At 53.1% G+C, this 15,510-nt stretch overlaps 1 protein-coding gene and 1 gene segment (V, D, J or C); one reads left to right on the forward strand and one right to left on the reverse strand.

Annotated features, from left to right (window-relative positions):
• The first annotated feature begins 8,031 nt into the window (after window positions 1–8,031).
• On the forward strand, window positions 8,032–8,994 carry LOC142821233 (olfactory receptor 10A4-like). Its single transcript, XM_075912080.1, has one exon. The coding sequence runs from the start codon at window positions 8,032–8,034 to the stop codon at window positions 8,992–8,994; it is 963 nt and encodes a 320-aa protein (XP_075768195.1).
• Window positions 8,995–12,420: 3,426 nt separating this feature from the next.
• LOC142821234 (Ig heavy chain V region 3-like) lies at window positions 12,421–13,068 on the reverse strand. The segment is given in 2 exon segments: window positions 12,421–12,860; window positions 12,954–13,068. Coding segments are annotated over 2 exon segments (486 nt in total).
• Between the last annotated feature and the right edge of the window lie 2,442 nt (window positions 13,069–15,510).

Consider the following 15,510-nt stretch of genomic DNA (forward strand, 5'->3'; position numbering starts at 1 on the left):
GCCCTCTTGTACAAGAGCTCCTACACTTGTTAGAACAGAATGTAGCTCTTGCGCAAGAAGCCCTCTCTCCCCACACTTTAAGCTATGTCTAAACTGGTGGGTTCTTTCAAAAGAAGAGCCGTTCTTCTGCAGAGTGTCCACACTGCCCACCCACTGTTGTGCAAGAAGATTTACACTACGGCTTAGGAAAAGATGACCTCTTGCACAAGAGCTATGCTCTTTTCTTACAAGTGTAAGTTTTCTTGTGCAAGAAGGCAGTGTGGTTGCACAGCAGGGGTTTTCTTGCAAAAGAAAGCCCTATGGCTATAATGGCCTTTCAGAGCTTTCTTCTGCAAGGGTATGTCTACACTAGCCTCCTAGTTCGAATTAGGGAGTGTGACGGCGCGTTGGGGGTCCCCCGTCTCCTGCACCCCGAAATGGCACAAACAGACTACACCAGCCGGTGAAATAGAGGAAGTTTATTCCCTCTCCAGGATACAGCACAGCACAGATGTAATCTGGTCACAGAGCTGGGCTAGGATGCCTCAGGCCCCCTTGAGATGGGGGGAGACTGGGCCCCTAAACTCCAGCCCCTTTCCCTAGGCTGTCTCCTCCATGCTTCCAGACAGCCACTAACTAACTCTCTTCCTGCCCTGCCCCCCCAGCCAGGGCAGCATTCCCCCTTCCTTTGTTCCTCTCCATGGGGGGTGTCTGGTTCAACCAGTTTGGCATCACCTTTGCATAGTGAGGTTTTCCCTGCTGGGTCTTGCTCCAGACAGCAGAGGTCACCACAGCCCAGCAAGTACCCCCACTAGTCACAGGGAGTCTAATGTAGGCATTCAAAGTTGCAAATGAAGCCCGGAATTTAAATATCCCAGGCTTGGTTTGCATCTTCCCGTCTGGCCATCATTTTTCAATCCCCCTAGTCCGAATTAACTACCCACGATTACACACGGCAGTGAAACATTAACTTGAACTAAGTCCTTAGTTCAAGTTAACTGTTACACTTCGTGGAATGAGGTCATCCATGTCTAACCCCTGACAATAGAGGCTAGAGACACCATCCCTGCCTATTCTGTATAAGAGCCAATCATGGACCAATCCTCCATGAATTTATGTAGCTCTTTTTTTCAACCCTGTTAAAGTCCTGAACTTCACACCATCCTCTGGCAAGGAGTTCCACAAGTTGACTGTGCCTTGCATGCAGAAAAACTTCTCTTTGCTTGTTTTAAACCTGCTGCCTATTAATGTCATTTGACGGCCCCTAGTTCAAGTGCAAAAAGTTCTTTGGGAGTTAGTTCCCCGGTGTACAGCCCAGTGGCCAATACCAGGGTGACAGAACAGGAGCTGCAGACTCGGTCTGGCAGATCCAACTACCCCGCAAGAAACTTTGACAGAGCTGGGCGAACAGGGCCAGGTCCACAGGTTTCTTTTCTCACTTCTCAGGCAGGCTCCTGAGCTCAGGCCCCGCTCGGGCGCTGTGCTGAGGTGTGGCAGGAAAAACTCCCCTTTCCTACAGATCATGGGCAGCTAGTTGCATTCCTCAGCCCAGGACAATTGACCATTCAGCTGCCGAGTCGCCACTTGACTTCAAAGTGACTCATGGACACTGACACTGTCACAGCCAAGTCCTGCCCGGTCACAGCCCCTTGGGGTCTTGGAACCAAGAGCATAGAGCAGGGACAGAAACCACCTGGGGACATCACTGACCTCCAGTGAGATGCAGGGACCCCAGAGCAGCACAGTCACTAGCGAGCAACCAGCCGGCCTGTCAAGCCCTGCTGTGTCGGACATGGCTCCATTCGCCACCTCTGGTGACGGGCTCTAATGACCATTTATACCCCGATCTAATCTGCCTTTAGTGGCTGAATGTGGGTGATGTAGCCCAGACGTTTCCTGTCCCTTCCCAGCTCAGTATCAGAGACTGTGGGGAACATTCTCACACACACTTCAGTGACTCTCGAAAGGAGTTGGTTGAATTTCAGTGAGGCAGAGACTGCTCAGCCCTAGAGATGAAGCCCCTTTGAAAATGAGATCCAGGCTCCCCAGTCACTTAGATGCTCATTATAATGACACCTGAACTGAGCTGTTACAGACGCTGACAGGACAGGGACCTGGCTGTTCCTTTCCAAGGGCAGCAGGAGGTTTCTTTCCAGAAGGAGCAAGCTCAGCCAACAATGCTGAGATTGTCAAACCCGCTTAAGGGAATTGGATGAGAACTTTGTGCCTAAACCACTCAGGCAGCTCTGACAAACTCAGCCACACAACGTGTTCCTGGAATCCGTGTGTTATTTCTTGAAAGCCAGCGCAGCCCTCGCCCGCCACAGTGGGATTTGCTTTAGAGCTCAAAGTTTCTCCCCTCTCTGGGATTTTGCCTTTGAGACTAGAAGTTTGCATCTGCTGATGTCATCTAGAAACAGACCAAACACCAACTTTCCTCGCCGGTGACGTTCCCCGTGGGACTGGCACCCGGGGAGGCGGCCCCTGCCCGCAGCAGGCTATACAGCGCACCGAGAACATTTTCCACAATTGGCGCAGGGCTGAGGCGTGGGGCGCGTCATCCAGAGAGGGCGAAGGAGCCTCGGTCGCTGCTCTGGGCTCTGACGTTCCAGTAACCGGGCCCGGGGCGCAGAGGAACGCGCCGGGCAGAGCAGATGGGCGGAGGAACCTGCCTCTGGCCCTGAGACGCTGCGTGCGGAGGTGGGAGCCGGGATCCCGTTGCTGCCTGACCTGCCTTGGAGGTAAATCAGCCGTTTCCTCCCTGCTCCCTGGCGCTTCAGGGTTGGGAAGCAACGTGGGTTTGGTAGGACACTAGTGGGCGGGGGGTGTTCATGGGGCGCGGGGCGCTGGTTTCTAGCAACCCTCCCACCCAAAAGGAGAGGATTTCAGATCAGCCAAGAGCTTTCAGCTCACAACTTCCCTTGCTTCTGTCACCCTGGTATCTGGGCACCGCACTCTCTGGAACGTGTCTCTCCTCCTCCGCCCCAGTGCATTGCCACCAGCCCAGCTTGGCAGCAGGGTGTACCGCACACAGAGGGACTGATCTCTGGAGGTGTTTAGGCAGCTAACGCTGTAGTATCCCACACTGCCAACAAGCCCATTCTCCGGCAGTGGCAGACCCTTTCTAATGGCCCAATGAGTCCCAGAGAGAGAAGGGGCAAAGCCAGGATGGGAATAATTGAATCATAGATCACTAGAACTGGAAGGGACTTCAAGAGGTCATCGAATCCAGTCCCCTGCCCTCACGACAAGACTGTCTAGACCATCCCTGATAGATGCCTATGTAACCTGCTCTTAAATATCTCCAGATACGGAGATTCCACAACCTCCCTAGGCAATTTATTCCAGTGTTTAACCACCCTGCCATTTAAGCCCATTGCTTCTTGTCCTATCCTCAAAGGCAAAGGAGAACAATTTTTTCCCTCTTCCTTGTGACACCCATTTAGATACCTCAAAACCACTATCATGTCTCCTCTCAGTCTTCTCCTTTCCAAACTAAACAAGCCCAGTTATTTCAGTCTTCCCTCATAGGTCATGTTCTCTAGGCCTTTAATCATTCTTGCTGCTCTTTTCTGGATCTTCTCCAGTTTCTCCACATCTTTCTTGAACGGTGGTGCCCAGAACTGCATAATCACCACAGAGTAGAGAGGAAGAATTACTTCTCCTATCTTGCTCACAATACTCCTGTTAATGAGCCCAGAATCATGTTTGCTTTTTTTGCAGCACTGTCATAGTGTTGATTCATATTTAGCTGGTGGCAGAGTTGTTGACTCAAGTCTGACTTAAGTTGCCTCGGTGACTCAACTTGAAACTCGACTCGGGTTCATTGTTTGTGACTTGAGACTCGACGTGGACTTGAGAATAACAATTTGAAGACAACACTGGCTTGTGGTCCACTATGACCCCTAGATCTATTTCTGCAGGAGTCCTTCCTGTACAGTCGCTTCCCATTCTGTGTGTGTGCAATGGATTGTTCCTTCTTCACAGGAGGACTTTGCATTTGTCCTATTTACCTCAGACCATTTCTCCAGGTTGTGCAGATAATTTAGCATTATGACCCTATCCTCGAAAGCACTTGCCACGCCTCCCAGCTTCGTATCATCTGCAAACTTAATAATCATACTCTCTATGTCAGTATCTAAATTGTTGATGAAGATATTGAACAGAACCAGTCCCAAAACAGACCCCCCTCCTTGTTATGCCCTTCCAGCAGGATTGTAAACCATTAATAACTACTCTCTGAGAACAGTTTTCCAGACAGTTATGCACCCACCTTAGAGTAGCCCCATCTAATTTGTATTTGGTTTTCTCCAGATTTCAGTTGTGTTGATGTACACCCCAGACATCTCTCAAGTACTCCTGAAGGTACTTATACCACTGGATGTGAAACACTATTCTAAACCTACCCCATTCCCACTAGTATTCACTATGTCAGGCATTCCTTCATTATCAGACTTCTCGGTGAAGACTAAAACAAAGAAGTCATTAAGCACCTCTGCCATTTCTAAGTTTCTTGTTACTGTTTCTCCCTCCTCACTGAACAATGGGCCGTCCCTGTCCTTGGTCTTCTTCTTGGTTCTTATACATTTATAGAAAGTCTTCTTATTTCCCTTTGGCTGTGTCGAGACTGGCAAGTTTTTCCGCAAAATCAAATGATTTTGCAGAAAAACTTGCCAGCTATCTACACTGGCCGCTTGAATTTCCGGAAAAGCACTAACGATCTCATGTAAGATCGTCAGTGCTTTTCTGGAAATACTATGCTGCTTCCGTTCAGGCAAAAGTCTTTTTCCGAAAGACTTTTCCACAAAAGGGCCAGTGTAGACAGCAGAGTACTGTTTTCTGCAAAAAAGCCCAGATCGTGAAAATGGCGATCGGGGCTTTTTTGCGGAAAACCGCATCTAGATTGGCCACGGACGCTTTTCTGCAAAAAGTGCTTTTGCAGAAAAGCATCCTGCCAATCTAGATGCACATTTCTGAAAATGCTTTTAATGGAAAATTTTCCATTGAAAGCATTTTCGGAAAATCATGCCAGTATCTGCAGCTAATTTGAGCTCATTTTGTGCCTTTGTCTTTCTAATCTTGCCCCTGCATAGCTCTATTGCTTATTCATATTCATCCTTTGATTTGTCCTATTTTCCACTTTTTATGTGACTCCTTTTTAATTTTTAGATCATGGAAGATCTCTTGGTTAAGCCAAGGTGGTCTTTTTTCCGTAATTTCTATCTTTCCTATTCAGTGGAATAGCTTTCTTTTGGGCCCTTAATAATGTCTATTTGAAAAACTGCCAACTCTCTTCAGTTGTTTTTCACCTCAGTCTTGCTTCTCATGGGACCTTATCTATGCTGAACTTACCAAAATCTGCTTTCCTGAAATTCACTGTCCCTATTTTGCTGTTTTCCCTTCTACCATTCCTGAGATTCATGAGCTCTATGATTTCATGACCACTTTTACCAATGCTACCTTCTACTTTCAAATTCTCAACCAGTTCCCCCCTATTTGTTAAAATCAAATCTAGAGCAGATTCCCCAGTAGCTTTTTCAACCTTCTGAAATAAAAAGTTGTCTTCAGCCAAGAATTTATTGGCTAATCTGTGCCTCTCTGTGTTAGTTTCCCAGCTGATATCCTGCGTCTAAGGCATCCTTGCAAACACTGGGCCCATTTTCCACTCCCCTCCCTGCGTTACAGTGAGAGTCCTTCCCTGCCTGGTGGCCCTCGCAGGGCCATGAAGAGGGGGCAGGATGAGGCAGGGAATGCAGAGCTGAGAATCACTGCTGTCTCAGGCCAGGGAGGAGACGTTGGCTGGGGCCGGCCTGGCGGAAAGCATTTCCTGCAATCTTATGGACTAATCTTTGATTTTATGTCTTTTCCCCATTTGTAACCAGTTTAATTGTTTACCTTTGTGGGGAACCCAGCTGGGGCAGGGGGTAGGGTATGGGTAGGTCAGTGCCAACACGGGGCTGTGAGGAGACCCCACCTGTGAAAGCGGAGATACAGCATTCCCTTGCAACACCGAGGGGGGGGGGGGGCACAACAGTGTGGGCTAGGTGCAGGGATGGTGGCTGCTCTAACCCAGGGCAGGGTCCATCCAGAGCGAGGGCTAGGAGGAGGAGGAGGCAGCTCCAGCCCCTTGATCATTTTGGTTGTCCTCTGCTAGACTGTCTTCAATACCCGGCACCCTAGAACAGACTGTAAATGTCAAAGGGCAGGAGGACTGGGAGCTGCTGTTTGCCGCCTAGTTCAAGGAGGGGTTTCTCCCCCTCCCCCATTAGCATCTGAGCCAGTCTGTGAGCTGCAAGGGAATGCTGTATCTTGGGGGTTTAACTTTTGAGACACTTGCATCTCCCCACCCCCCGAGACACCATCCCTAGAGGTGTTTAAGTCCCAGCTTGACAAAGCCCTGGCCGGGTTGATTTAGATGGGATTGGTCCTGTCTAGAACAGGGGGCTGGACTTGATGACCTTCTGATGTCTCTTCCAGTTCTATGATTCTATGATAAGGGGATGGTTTGAGAACATGATCTTGGTAACTAATTGACCATTCATTATCAGTGGGAAATAGGTCAATGGAGGGATGATAGGACTTACTATAGAGAACTTTCTGGGTGTCTGGCTGGTGAGTCTTGCCCACATGCTCAGGGTTTAGCTGATCGCCATATTAAGGAATTTTCCTCCAGGGTAGATTGGCAGAGGCCCTGGAGGTTTTTCGCCTTCCTCTGTAGCATGGGGCACAGATCACAGCTGAAGGATTCTTTGCATCTTGGGGCCTTCAAAATATTTGAAGGCTTCAATATCTGAGACATAGGTGAGAGGATTATTCTAAGAGGGGTGGGTGAGATTCTGTGGCCTGCACTGTGCAGGGGGTCAGACTAGATGATCATAATGGTCCCTTCTGACCCTAAAGTCTCTGAGTCTATGAGTGTGCGGGACAAAGGGAAAAGTGATGTGGTGCCACGTTTCCCACCACCAGGCAGAACCTGTGGGCCCACGAGGCAGACCTGGGACAGAGCTCACAGTGTGACAGGGACCAGTGGGATGGCACTGCCCGACTGCCCCACGTCTGTGTCTCAGATTCAGGCCCTGCAGCCACATGGGAGGGGCAAGGTTGGCGGGGAGCTCAAAGACTCAGTGACCAGAGAAATGCTGACCCACTCAGCCTCCCTCCTTCTCCTTCCCACGGTGGGATGCAGATCCTAACTCATGGCCCCTCCGAATGGAACATGGCGTCTAGCAGGTGTGACTGGGGGGTGCACGGTGGGTGTTTCTGGGCCTGTGAATAAGGAGAAGAAGGAGTGGGAAAGGGGTTGGGAATGGGGGGATGGGGCACCAGGAATAGGGAAATGAGGAAGAGGGACCCAGGCAGGGCTCTGCAGCATGGGAGTTTGAAACATAGCAGAGGGACGGGGGAGCCCATCAGTGTCTGTGGCTGGGGGTTACAGGAAGGGGTCTATTGGGTGAATCGCAGTAGCCGGGGGAGAGGAAAACTCTATCGGCCCACAGAAATGTGCCTGACTGGTGCACAGGGCTTGGGAACCCACCTGCTTGGACGAAGGCCCAATACAAGTCTCACTGTCTGCTCTTCAGACTGTGCCCTGCTGCTTTCTGCTTAAAGGAGCAGAACCAGGGGCCAGGCCAAGGAGAAACCCCTCACACCGGCCCTTACAGGTCCCAGGCCCATTTGCTTGGTTGGTTTCTCTGCTGGAGCCCACTGTCAAATATCCCCTCCTGGCCTAGATCCCCAGTGGAGCGGCCCCTCCCTCACTTGGCTGAACCAGTGTCTGTACCCCCTATTCAAGTCCAGCTCCGCAGGGTTTGAGTGCTCGACGCTATCTCTTGAGACATTCCCGGTGTGGAGAGACACTGTCTGTTTCACCCGCCCTCTCTCAGATACTCAACCTGTCCCTGGGGCCCACAGACGGTGATTCCCTTCCCTGCCCTACATTCCTCACTCCGCTACCATACCGGGGCTGGCAGAGGCAGGCGATGAAGACAAGGCTGCCATATTGTAATGAATGTTGCTCGCAGTGACCCTGTTTCTGTCTCACAGACACACCCCATGGAAAACCAGGAACAAGGAAACCAAACATCTGTTACAGAATTTGTCCTTCTGGGATTTGGGGATCTTCCTGGCCTGCAGCTTCCTCTCTTCCTCCTATTCCTCATGATCTACCTGGTGACCATGGCTGGGAATAGCCTTATCTTGGTGCTGGTTGTGGCAGATCGGCACCTTCACACCCCCATGTACTTCTTCCTGGGCAACTTGTCCTGCTTGGAGATCTGCTACAGCTCCACCCTCCTACCCCGGCTGCTGGCCGGGCTCCTGGCTAGAGATTGGACAATTTCCTTCACCAGGTGTCTTTCACAATATTATTTCTTGGCTGCTCTGGCAGCCACAGAATGCCTTCTTCTATCAGTGATGTGCTATGACCGATATCTTGCCATATGCAACCCACTGCACTATGCAGCCCAGATGAGTGGCAGGTCTTGCCTCCAGCTTGCTGGGGCATCTTGGCTAAGTGGCTTCATTGCTTCTGGTATAACCACAGTGTCAATATCCCAGTTAACCTTCTGTGGCCCCAACGGTATCGACCATTTCTTTTGTGACTTTATTCCCCTTGTAAAACTCTCCTGCAATGACCCTCTGCTGATGGACACGTTGGCATTTGCAGCCTGCTTGATTTTAATACTGGTCCCCTTCCTGCTCATCTTGGCGTCCTACATCTGCATCATCAGCACCATCCTCAGAATCCCCTCCAGCACCGGGAGGCAAAAGGCCTTTTCCACCTGCTCCTCCCACCTCATTGTGGTGAGCATTTACTATGGAACTCTCTTGGCTGCCTACATGTTCCCGACCACCGAACTCCTGAGCGACTTCAAGAAAGTTCTCTCTGTCTCCTACACCGTCCTGACACCCCTGGTCAATCCACTCATCTACGCCCTGAGAAACAGGGAGGTTCAGGACGCCCTGTGCAAAATGTGCAGGAAATTAAGAGTTCAAAGATACTCTTTGGCTTACTAAGGTGAAAATGGAATAGCTGCAGCATGGGCCAGGGTAGGGCTAGAGTCAAAGCCTATAAAATAGAAGGTTCTATTTCCACTTGTGTCTCTGACCTTCCTGCCCTGTGCTTGCAGAGTCACAGCCCTGGGAGCAATGGGGGTGCAGGGACCTTTTCAAAACCCTCGCTCCGTGATATTTAGGACCAGTGGCCGATGGCCCCAGGGATGTACCAACAGGCTGCAGGGGCATGAAGTGGTGGCTACACAAAATGAAAAGATCTGGAAAGATTGAGCTCAGAAAGAGGTGCAGGTGTTTGTTGTGCGACCTGTGCATTGGGCTGGCTCTGCGCTGAGAGACAACCCAGCAGGATGCATGTGTCCCGTCCAAGAAGACAGTACACCGGGGTGGCCAAACCATTCCAGACAAGGAGCCACAATAGCAGTGGAGACAGTGTGAATTGCTGACACAAAGTTGTTGGGAAAAAGAGAAACCATCGCCGTTCAGGTGGAAAATAGATGATAGTATATCTGTACCAGGGCACGGATTGTGGGGTTTTTGTTGTTGTTGTTGTTTTGCTTTGGTTAACAACTTTTCCCCGGGCCCTTTTTTGCGCGGGAGGGTGGAAAGGGGAGGGAAAGGGAGCTTAATGACTTTGCCCTGGCTCTTCATGCTCTCGCCACTGCTGTTGTACCTCACAAAAAACGCACGAGGAAGGGGTGAGAGGTGCAAGCTCGGGGAGGGAATCTGGATGCAGAAGGAAGTATAGAAGAGGATGCTGGCCGAGGGGTGCCCAGGTAGGACAGTTTTGGGATTAGGGGGAGGGTTGAGGTTGTGAGCAAGATGCAGGCTTGTAGCTGTGAGGGTGCACAAATGCTACGTCTACATTGGCATGATCTTGCGCAAATACTCTTTAACTCAAGAGTTCTTGTGATAAAGTATTTGCACAAGAGAGCAACTATATTGGCCAGGGCTGCATCTAGACTGGCAAGTTTTTCCGCAAAAGTGGTTGCTTTTGCAGAAAAACTTGCCAGCTGTCTACACTGGCCGCTTGATTTTGCGCAAAAGCACTGACATTCTACTGTCCAAAATCAGTGCTTTGATGTTCCCGTTCAGGCAAAAGCCCTTTTCCAGAAATGCTTGCTTCCAGGTTGGGTCAGCTGGACCTGGGAACTGGCTCCAACCCCCCAAAAGCTTCCGCACTTCACTTGTAAACGCCCTTCGCTCTTCTCTGCTCATGTTTTCCTGCTGCCCGCGAGGATACAGCAGAGCTCTGCGCTCCCAGCAGTGGCAAGTTGAGACCTGATCACACAGACTATAAGGAGCTGGAGCCTGATGACTTTGTTGCTGCGCCTGGCGCAGGATTCCCAGCGGAAGTGCTGCCCCCGCGCGGCGCAGGGAAGAACGATTCTGCCGCCCGAATATTTCAACCAGCCTGTGTCTCGCACAGTAATAGCGGGCGGTGTCCTCGGCCTTCAGGCCGGTCATTTGCAGGTGCAGGAGGCTGCTGTGGTCATCTCTGGAGACGGTGAATCGGCCTTTTACCGAGTCACTATCGTATGTGGTCAAGCCGTGAATCTGGCTAAACCCTTCCCGGGAGCCTGCCGGACCCAGCCCATCCAATATCTGCTTAAGGTGAAGCCGGAGGTTTTGCAGGAGAGGCGCAGAGAGTCTCCGGGCTTCTTCACATTCCCAAGGCCTTCGGGAGAGCATCGATCTATGTGCGGGCAGGGGGCTCTTCTCTGGGCTACTCGGTCCCTTTGGAGCAACAGCGCCACCTGCTGATCAACACGCGGCACTTTCCCTACAGGAGATTTTACTAGAAATGGGGGAGCGATTCCCGTGGCTTTTGCTCCTGCCTCTGACCTGGCCGGTCCCAGGAAGTCAAAGAGCTGTGGGGCTCTCCCGGGACTGCGCTGCACTTGCTAGAGAGCCCCGCAGCTCTGCCCGTGGGCTCTGGAGACTTCCCCCCTACAGGGAGCACTGGGCCTGCAGGACTCAGCCCTGCCACTCCCGGCTTGGGCCGCAGCATTCATGGTTTGGGAGGTGGGAGGGAGCAGGACTGGGCCTTCGACAGAATGTTTGTGTGTTGGCGATTCAGGGGGCCGCCACAGATAAGGGCTTCAATGGGGGGAAGGGGGCGAGTACTGTGACTTCAAGAGGCACTGCGGGTTACAGATACAGCCTGGAGAGGTGCTGGAAACTCAGAGGGTTGCACCGGGTTCGGGGCTTCAGCCAGGGGGGCGCTGGGAATTCAGCATGGAGGGGGTTGGCAGGGATCAACATTTCAGCCCCACTGCAGGTACCGGATTTGGGGCTTCAGCACCGGAGCCTCAAATCCCCCCTCTGAGGAACCCTTCTTTGGGGTGCCCATGGGGAGGGATGACATAACCCTCTGACTCACCCACACACCCTGACCCCCCTATCACACACAGCCTGCCTCGTCTCTTAATGGCTGGTCCCCACCTTCCCAGGTTTACCCAAGTCCCTCGGTTCCGCTCCTCACAGCAGAAGCTGATCAGCTTGTGTGAAAAGGAATCTACCCGCACCATCCTCCTGTGCTGTAGGGAGGGGCAGTTATCCCCATTTTGAAGAGGGGAAACTGAGGCAGGAAGGTTTTTCAGTGTGCTGTCTGAGTTTTTAGACACCCAATTCCCATTACAAACGATGAATGTGGGTATTAAAATCTTTATGGCGGTTTCAAAATCTCAATTTATGGTATTTGTTCCGCACCCATCCCTGTTCCAACCCACATGACTGATGCGTCCCAAACTCAACCGTTATTGATTATTGACGTCTGCTTATGGGTTATTGATTTTGGATTGGAGGTACAGGTAGGTAGCTAGGTAGGCGGTTAGGTGTCCCTATTGCCTTATTAAGGGGGGTGTTGGCGCCCCTACAAAGATCTCTAGGGGATCTCAGCCTGATATTCCCAAGGACAAGGAGTTCCGTTTCTGGAAGAGTTTTGGCCGAGGCTCTTTTCCCGATAACCACACCCTGGCAGGAAGGTTTGTGGCACGTTAACTGGGCTCCGAGCGCTTTCATTGCATTCTCTGGAGGTGGGTCACGTTGAGTGGGCGGAGCAGGGGTATAACCGCGAACTGGCTCCAGGATCTCGGCTCCAGTCCCTGGCCTGACAGCCCAGGTTTGAGGGTGACCTGAATAAATGTGGATTTTTTCCCCGGATTCCAGCTTCGTGGTCAAATGTGACACTTTCCTGCCCCGTGTGGCTCTGTCCCATTGGTGAGCATGGGGACCATTTCTATCGCTTTGTCCTTAAGGTCCATGCAACTTGGCCATTGTTTTGCCCGCAGTGCGGCATCGGGGACAGGAGGTTTGAAGACAGTTTCCAGGATTGTCCCTGCACCGCACGAACTGCATCTTTCTTCCCGGTCAGAATGGGGGTGAGCGGGCAGCGTATTACGGACACGAAAGAGTTAATCCGTGACGTCAGAGCGTTGCATCCTGGCGGGCCCCGGACAGAGCTGTTTTGCGCGTGTCTCTGCTGCCCCCGTGCGGCAGACGCGGGAAGTTCCGCAGCTCTGGTTTGTGTACGAGCAGCCGCAGGGTCCGTGTCACTGTGTCTCTCGCACAGTAATAGCGGGCGGTGTCCTCGGGCTTCAGGCCGGTCATTTGCAGGTGCAGCAGGTTGTTGGGATTGTCCCTAGAGATGGTGAAGCGGCCTTTGACTGCATCCGCGTAATACGTGCTGCTCCCAGCACCGCTGCTGATACGAGCCACCCACTCCAGCCCCTTCCCGGGAGCCTGCCGGACCCAGTTCATCCAGTAGCTGCTGAAGGTGAAGCCGGAGGCTTTGCAGGAGAGGCGCAGAGAGTCTCCGGGCTTCTTCACATCCCCTCCGGACTCCACCAGCTCCTGGGACCGGGCACCTGCGAATAAAGGGATGTTAGAAGAACCGGTATAAAACCAGCGATAATTGTCTGGGCTTCTGGCTCTGACGTTGAATCAGGGGCATAAAATACCTTCCAAAGTTGCTACAATGAAAACAGCTGCCACCCAAAGTCGCATTGTCCCTGCTGCTGGCGGGAAAAGTTCTCCGGGGACTGGCTGGTCACTGCGCAGACCCAGGTAGCTGCGGCTTGTCTCTGCGGGTGGAGCCTGGGCAGAAAGAGAGACAGATTTAAACAGGAACCTCTCTCCCCTATTTGCATGACCCGCTGCTTATAATGGGCCCAACTTCCTTCCCTTAACACTGAATTTCTGGCCCGGCTTAAGGCGGGGTCAGACCGTCCCTCGCTGTGTCTGTGCAGTGATAAGCTCCGGGGCGGCGCGTTAAAGGGGAGAGAAGCAGCTGCCGGGTGTGAGCCCTTTCCCCTGTATTGAATCTAGATCCCGATTGTCATCTAGTTATCCCGTCGTGGGAAAGGGTCTCCGGGGCCCTGTCCGTGCGGACATCGGGGCAGGGGGTCAGTGAGTGGGGAGGGGTTGGGTCACAGGGCCGCACGGGGCTGGGACTCTCACCGGAGGGTTACAAGTCACCGGCTGGCGAGCGTGGTGTTTCCGGCAGCCTCTCCCCAGGTGCGGGCGGGGAATGCGGATTTGGAATCAATCCAGGGGGTGACCCGGGCTCACACAAACTGCAGGCGAAGGTGGCAAAGGGGAAGCAGGAGGAGCCGGTCACTGGAGCGGGGATATATGCAAAGGGGGCTCGGAGCGGGAGGGTCTGTCCAGCCGAGAGGCCCCTCCGGGTCTGACCGGCAGAGGGAGACAGGTTGGATTTGCTCCAGACAGCTGCAAACAGCGGAAGGGAGGGTAGGTGGGAGGCAGGAAAGTTCTGGGCTGTAGCCGAAGGAGGCCTGTGATTGTGGCAGGTCGGGAGCGGGGCTGGGACACACACTGGGGGAGGGGAAAGCTTTTGGCAGGGGTGTTAAAGCTTTTCCTGCAGGGCTCGCACCAGGGACAGCGCTCAGGAGTTCACAAGGCAAATTAGCGATCAACGCTACCCCAGCGAGCCACAGTGTTCCGAATGACAGGGAACATGTAGGGTCACAGCTAAATATTTATATCGAATATACTAATTTATATTAGTATAAATGCAAAGCCAAAGGGGATGCAGCTGCTGCTAAGGAAAGGCCCCGTGCATTACTCCTGCTGCTGGGATGAGGGAGGGAAAAACCGGAGTGAGAAGAGGGAATTGCTGTAGGTGCTGCCTGAGGCAGGGAGGAGAGGAACTGAGTGACCCGCTTTCTCTCAGGCAGTGTCTGTCAGAGACCAGAAGTGAACCCATCATTTCCCACCGATCCAGCCAGTGCCCTTCCCCTCAATGTACCTTTCCTCCCAGAATGCATTGCAGCCAGAGGGCTGATGTTTGGCGGTGTTGGGCCCCTGCAGATTTAATTGACATCAGGTGGAAACGTTCCTGCCCAGCACCGCTCAGATTCGGTCGCCTTGAAGTAACATTTCCTGAAGCGGTTCCCGAGTCTGAGAGTCTGAATTTGTCGGTGCCCAATGGGAGTCACAGGCAGCCTGGTCCCCCGAAGTGAATCACCCCCCACACCGGGAGCTGGGTCAGTCAGAGAGGCGGGCGCGGAGCATCTTGTGGTGATCAGGGCCCAGGCGTCTCCTTGCCGGTGTAACCGTCACCCCCTGGGTGCGCATTGCAGCGGGGCGCCGGGAAGCGCCGAGTTTCCCATTCCCAGGCGAAGGGGGCTAGGGCCGGATGAACGGGATTGGCCCCTGGGCTCCCACTGTCGGCTGTGCCCTGCCTGCCCCGTCCCTTGCAGGCCGCAGTGCCCATGTCTGGCTCCTCAGACATTCGCTTCCCCCGTCCGTGCGGGTCCCGCCTTTGCCCCTCGTCACTGGGTGTGTCTGGCGCAGCAACGGGGGGCGGCGTCTCCAGATGCCAGCAAGCCCAGCAGGAGATAAACTTCGTCAGTCGAGGTGTCCCTGGTGAAGGTGACACGAGGCCGGAGAGCCGGGCTGTGCTGTGTGGTCCCTCCCTGTGCAGCGATGCGGATGTACCCGCTCAACTCCGGCCCTGCCCGGGGAGCTGCGGGAACCAGGCCCAGTGGTAATCCCTGACAGAGACACCGGAGACTGAGGGTCGCTCCGGCTTCGCCGCCCCCGGTCCGGACGGGACCAGCTGCACCCGGGAGAGAACACCTGGGACAGAAAAGGAAGCGAACGTGACCCACGGGAACGTCTCCAGCTCGGTCCCTATTTCCCCGCTAGCGCAGAGACACTGACGGAGAACAGGGGCAAGAAAAGCAGCAGGGATTTCATGTTAGTTCTAATGCACTGAGGGAAACACTCCAGCGGACAGGGCCGGGCAGGTCTGTGTCTGACAGAGACTGAGGCTACTGGAACCGGGGGCTGGTGTTTAACCAGGAAGCCCCAAGCAGATTTGCAGGCGGTTTCCCCGACTGGGTGTAAGAGGCTGCAAGGGGTGAGCACTCATGTGACGGCGCGTTGGGGGTCCCCGTCTCCTGCACCCCAAAATGGCACAAACAGTGAAATAGAGGAAGTTTATTGCCTCTCCAGGATACAGCACAGCACAGATGGAATCTGGTCACAGAGCTG

The sequence above is a fragment of the Pelodiscus sinensis genome, chromosome 30, assembly GCF_049634645.1.
Source record: "Pelodiscus sinensis isolate JC-2024 chromosome 30, ASM4963464v1, whole genome shotgun sequence".
Classification (NCBI taxonomy): domain Eukaryota; kingdom Metazoa; phylum Chordata; order Testudines; family Trionychidae; genus Pelodiscus; species Pelodiscus sinensis.

Bases quoted from the DNA above. Each gene is read 5' to 3' on its own strand.
- LOC142821233 (XM_075912080.1), top strand. From the start codon at position 8,032: ATGGAAAACCAGGAACAAGGAAACCAAACATCTGTTACAGAATTTGTC.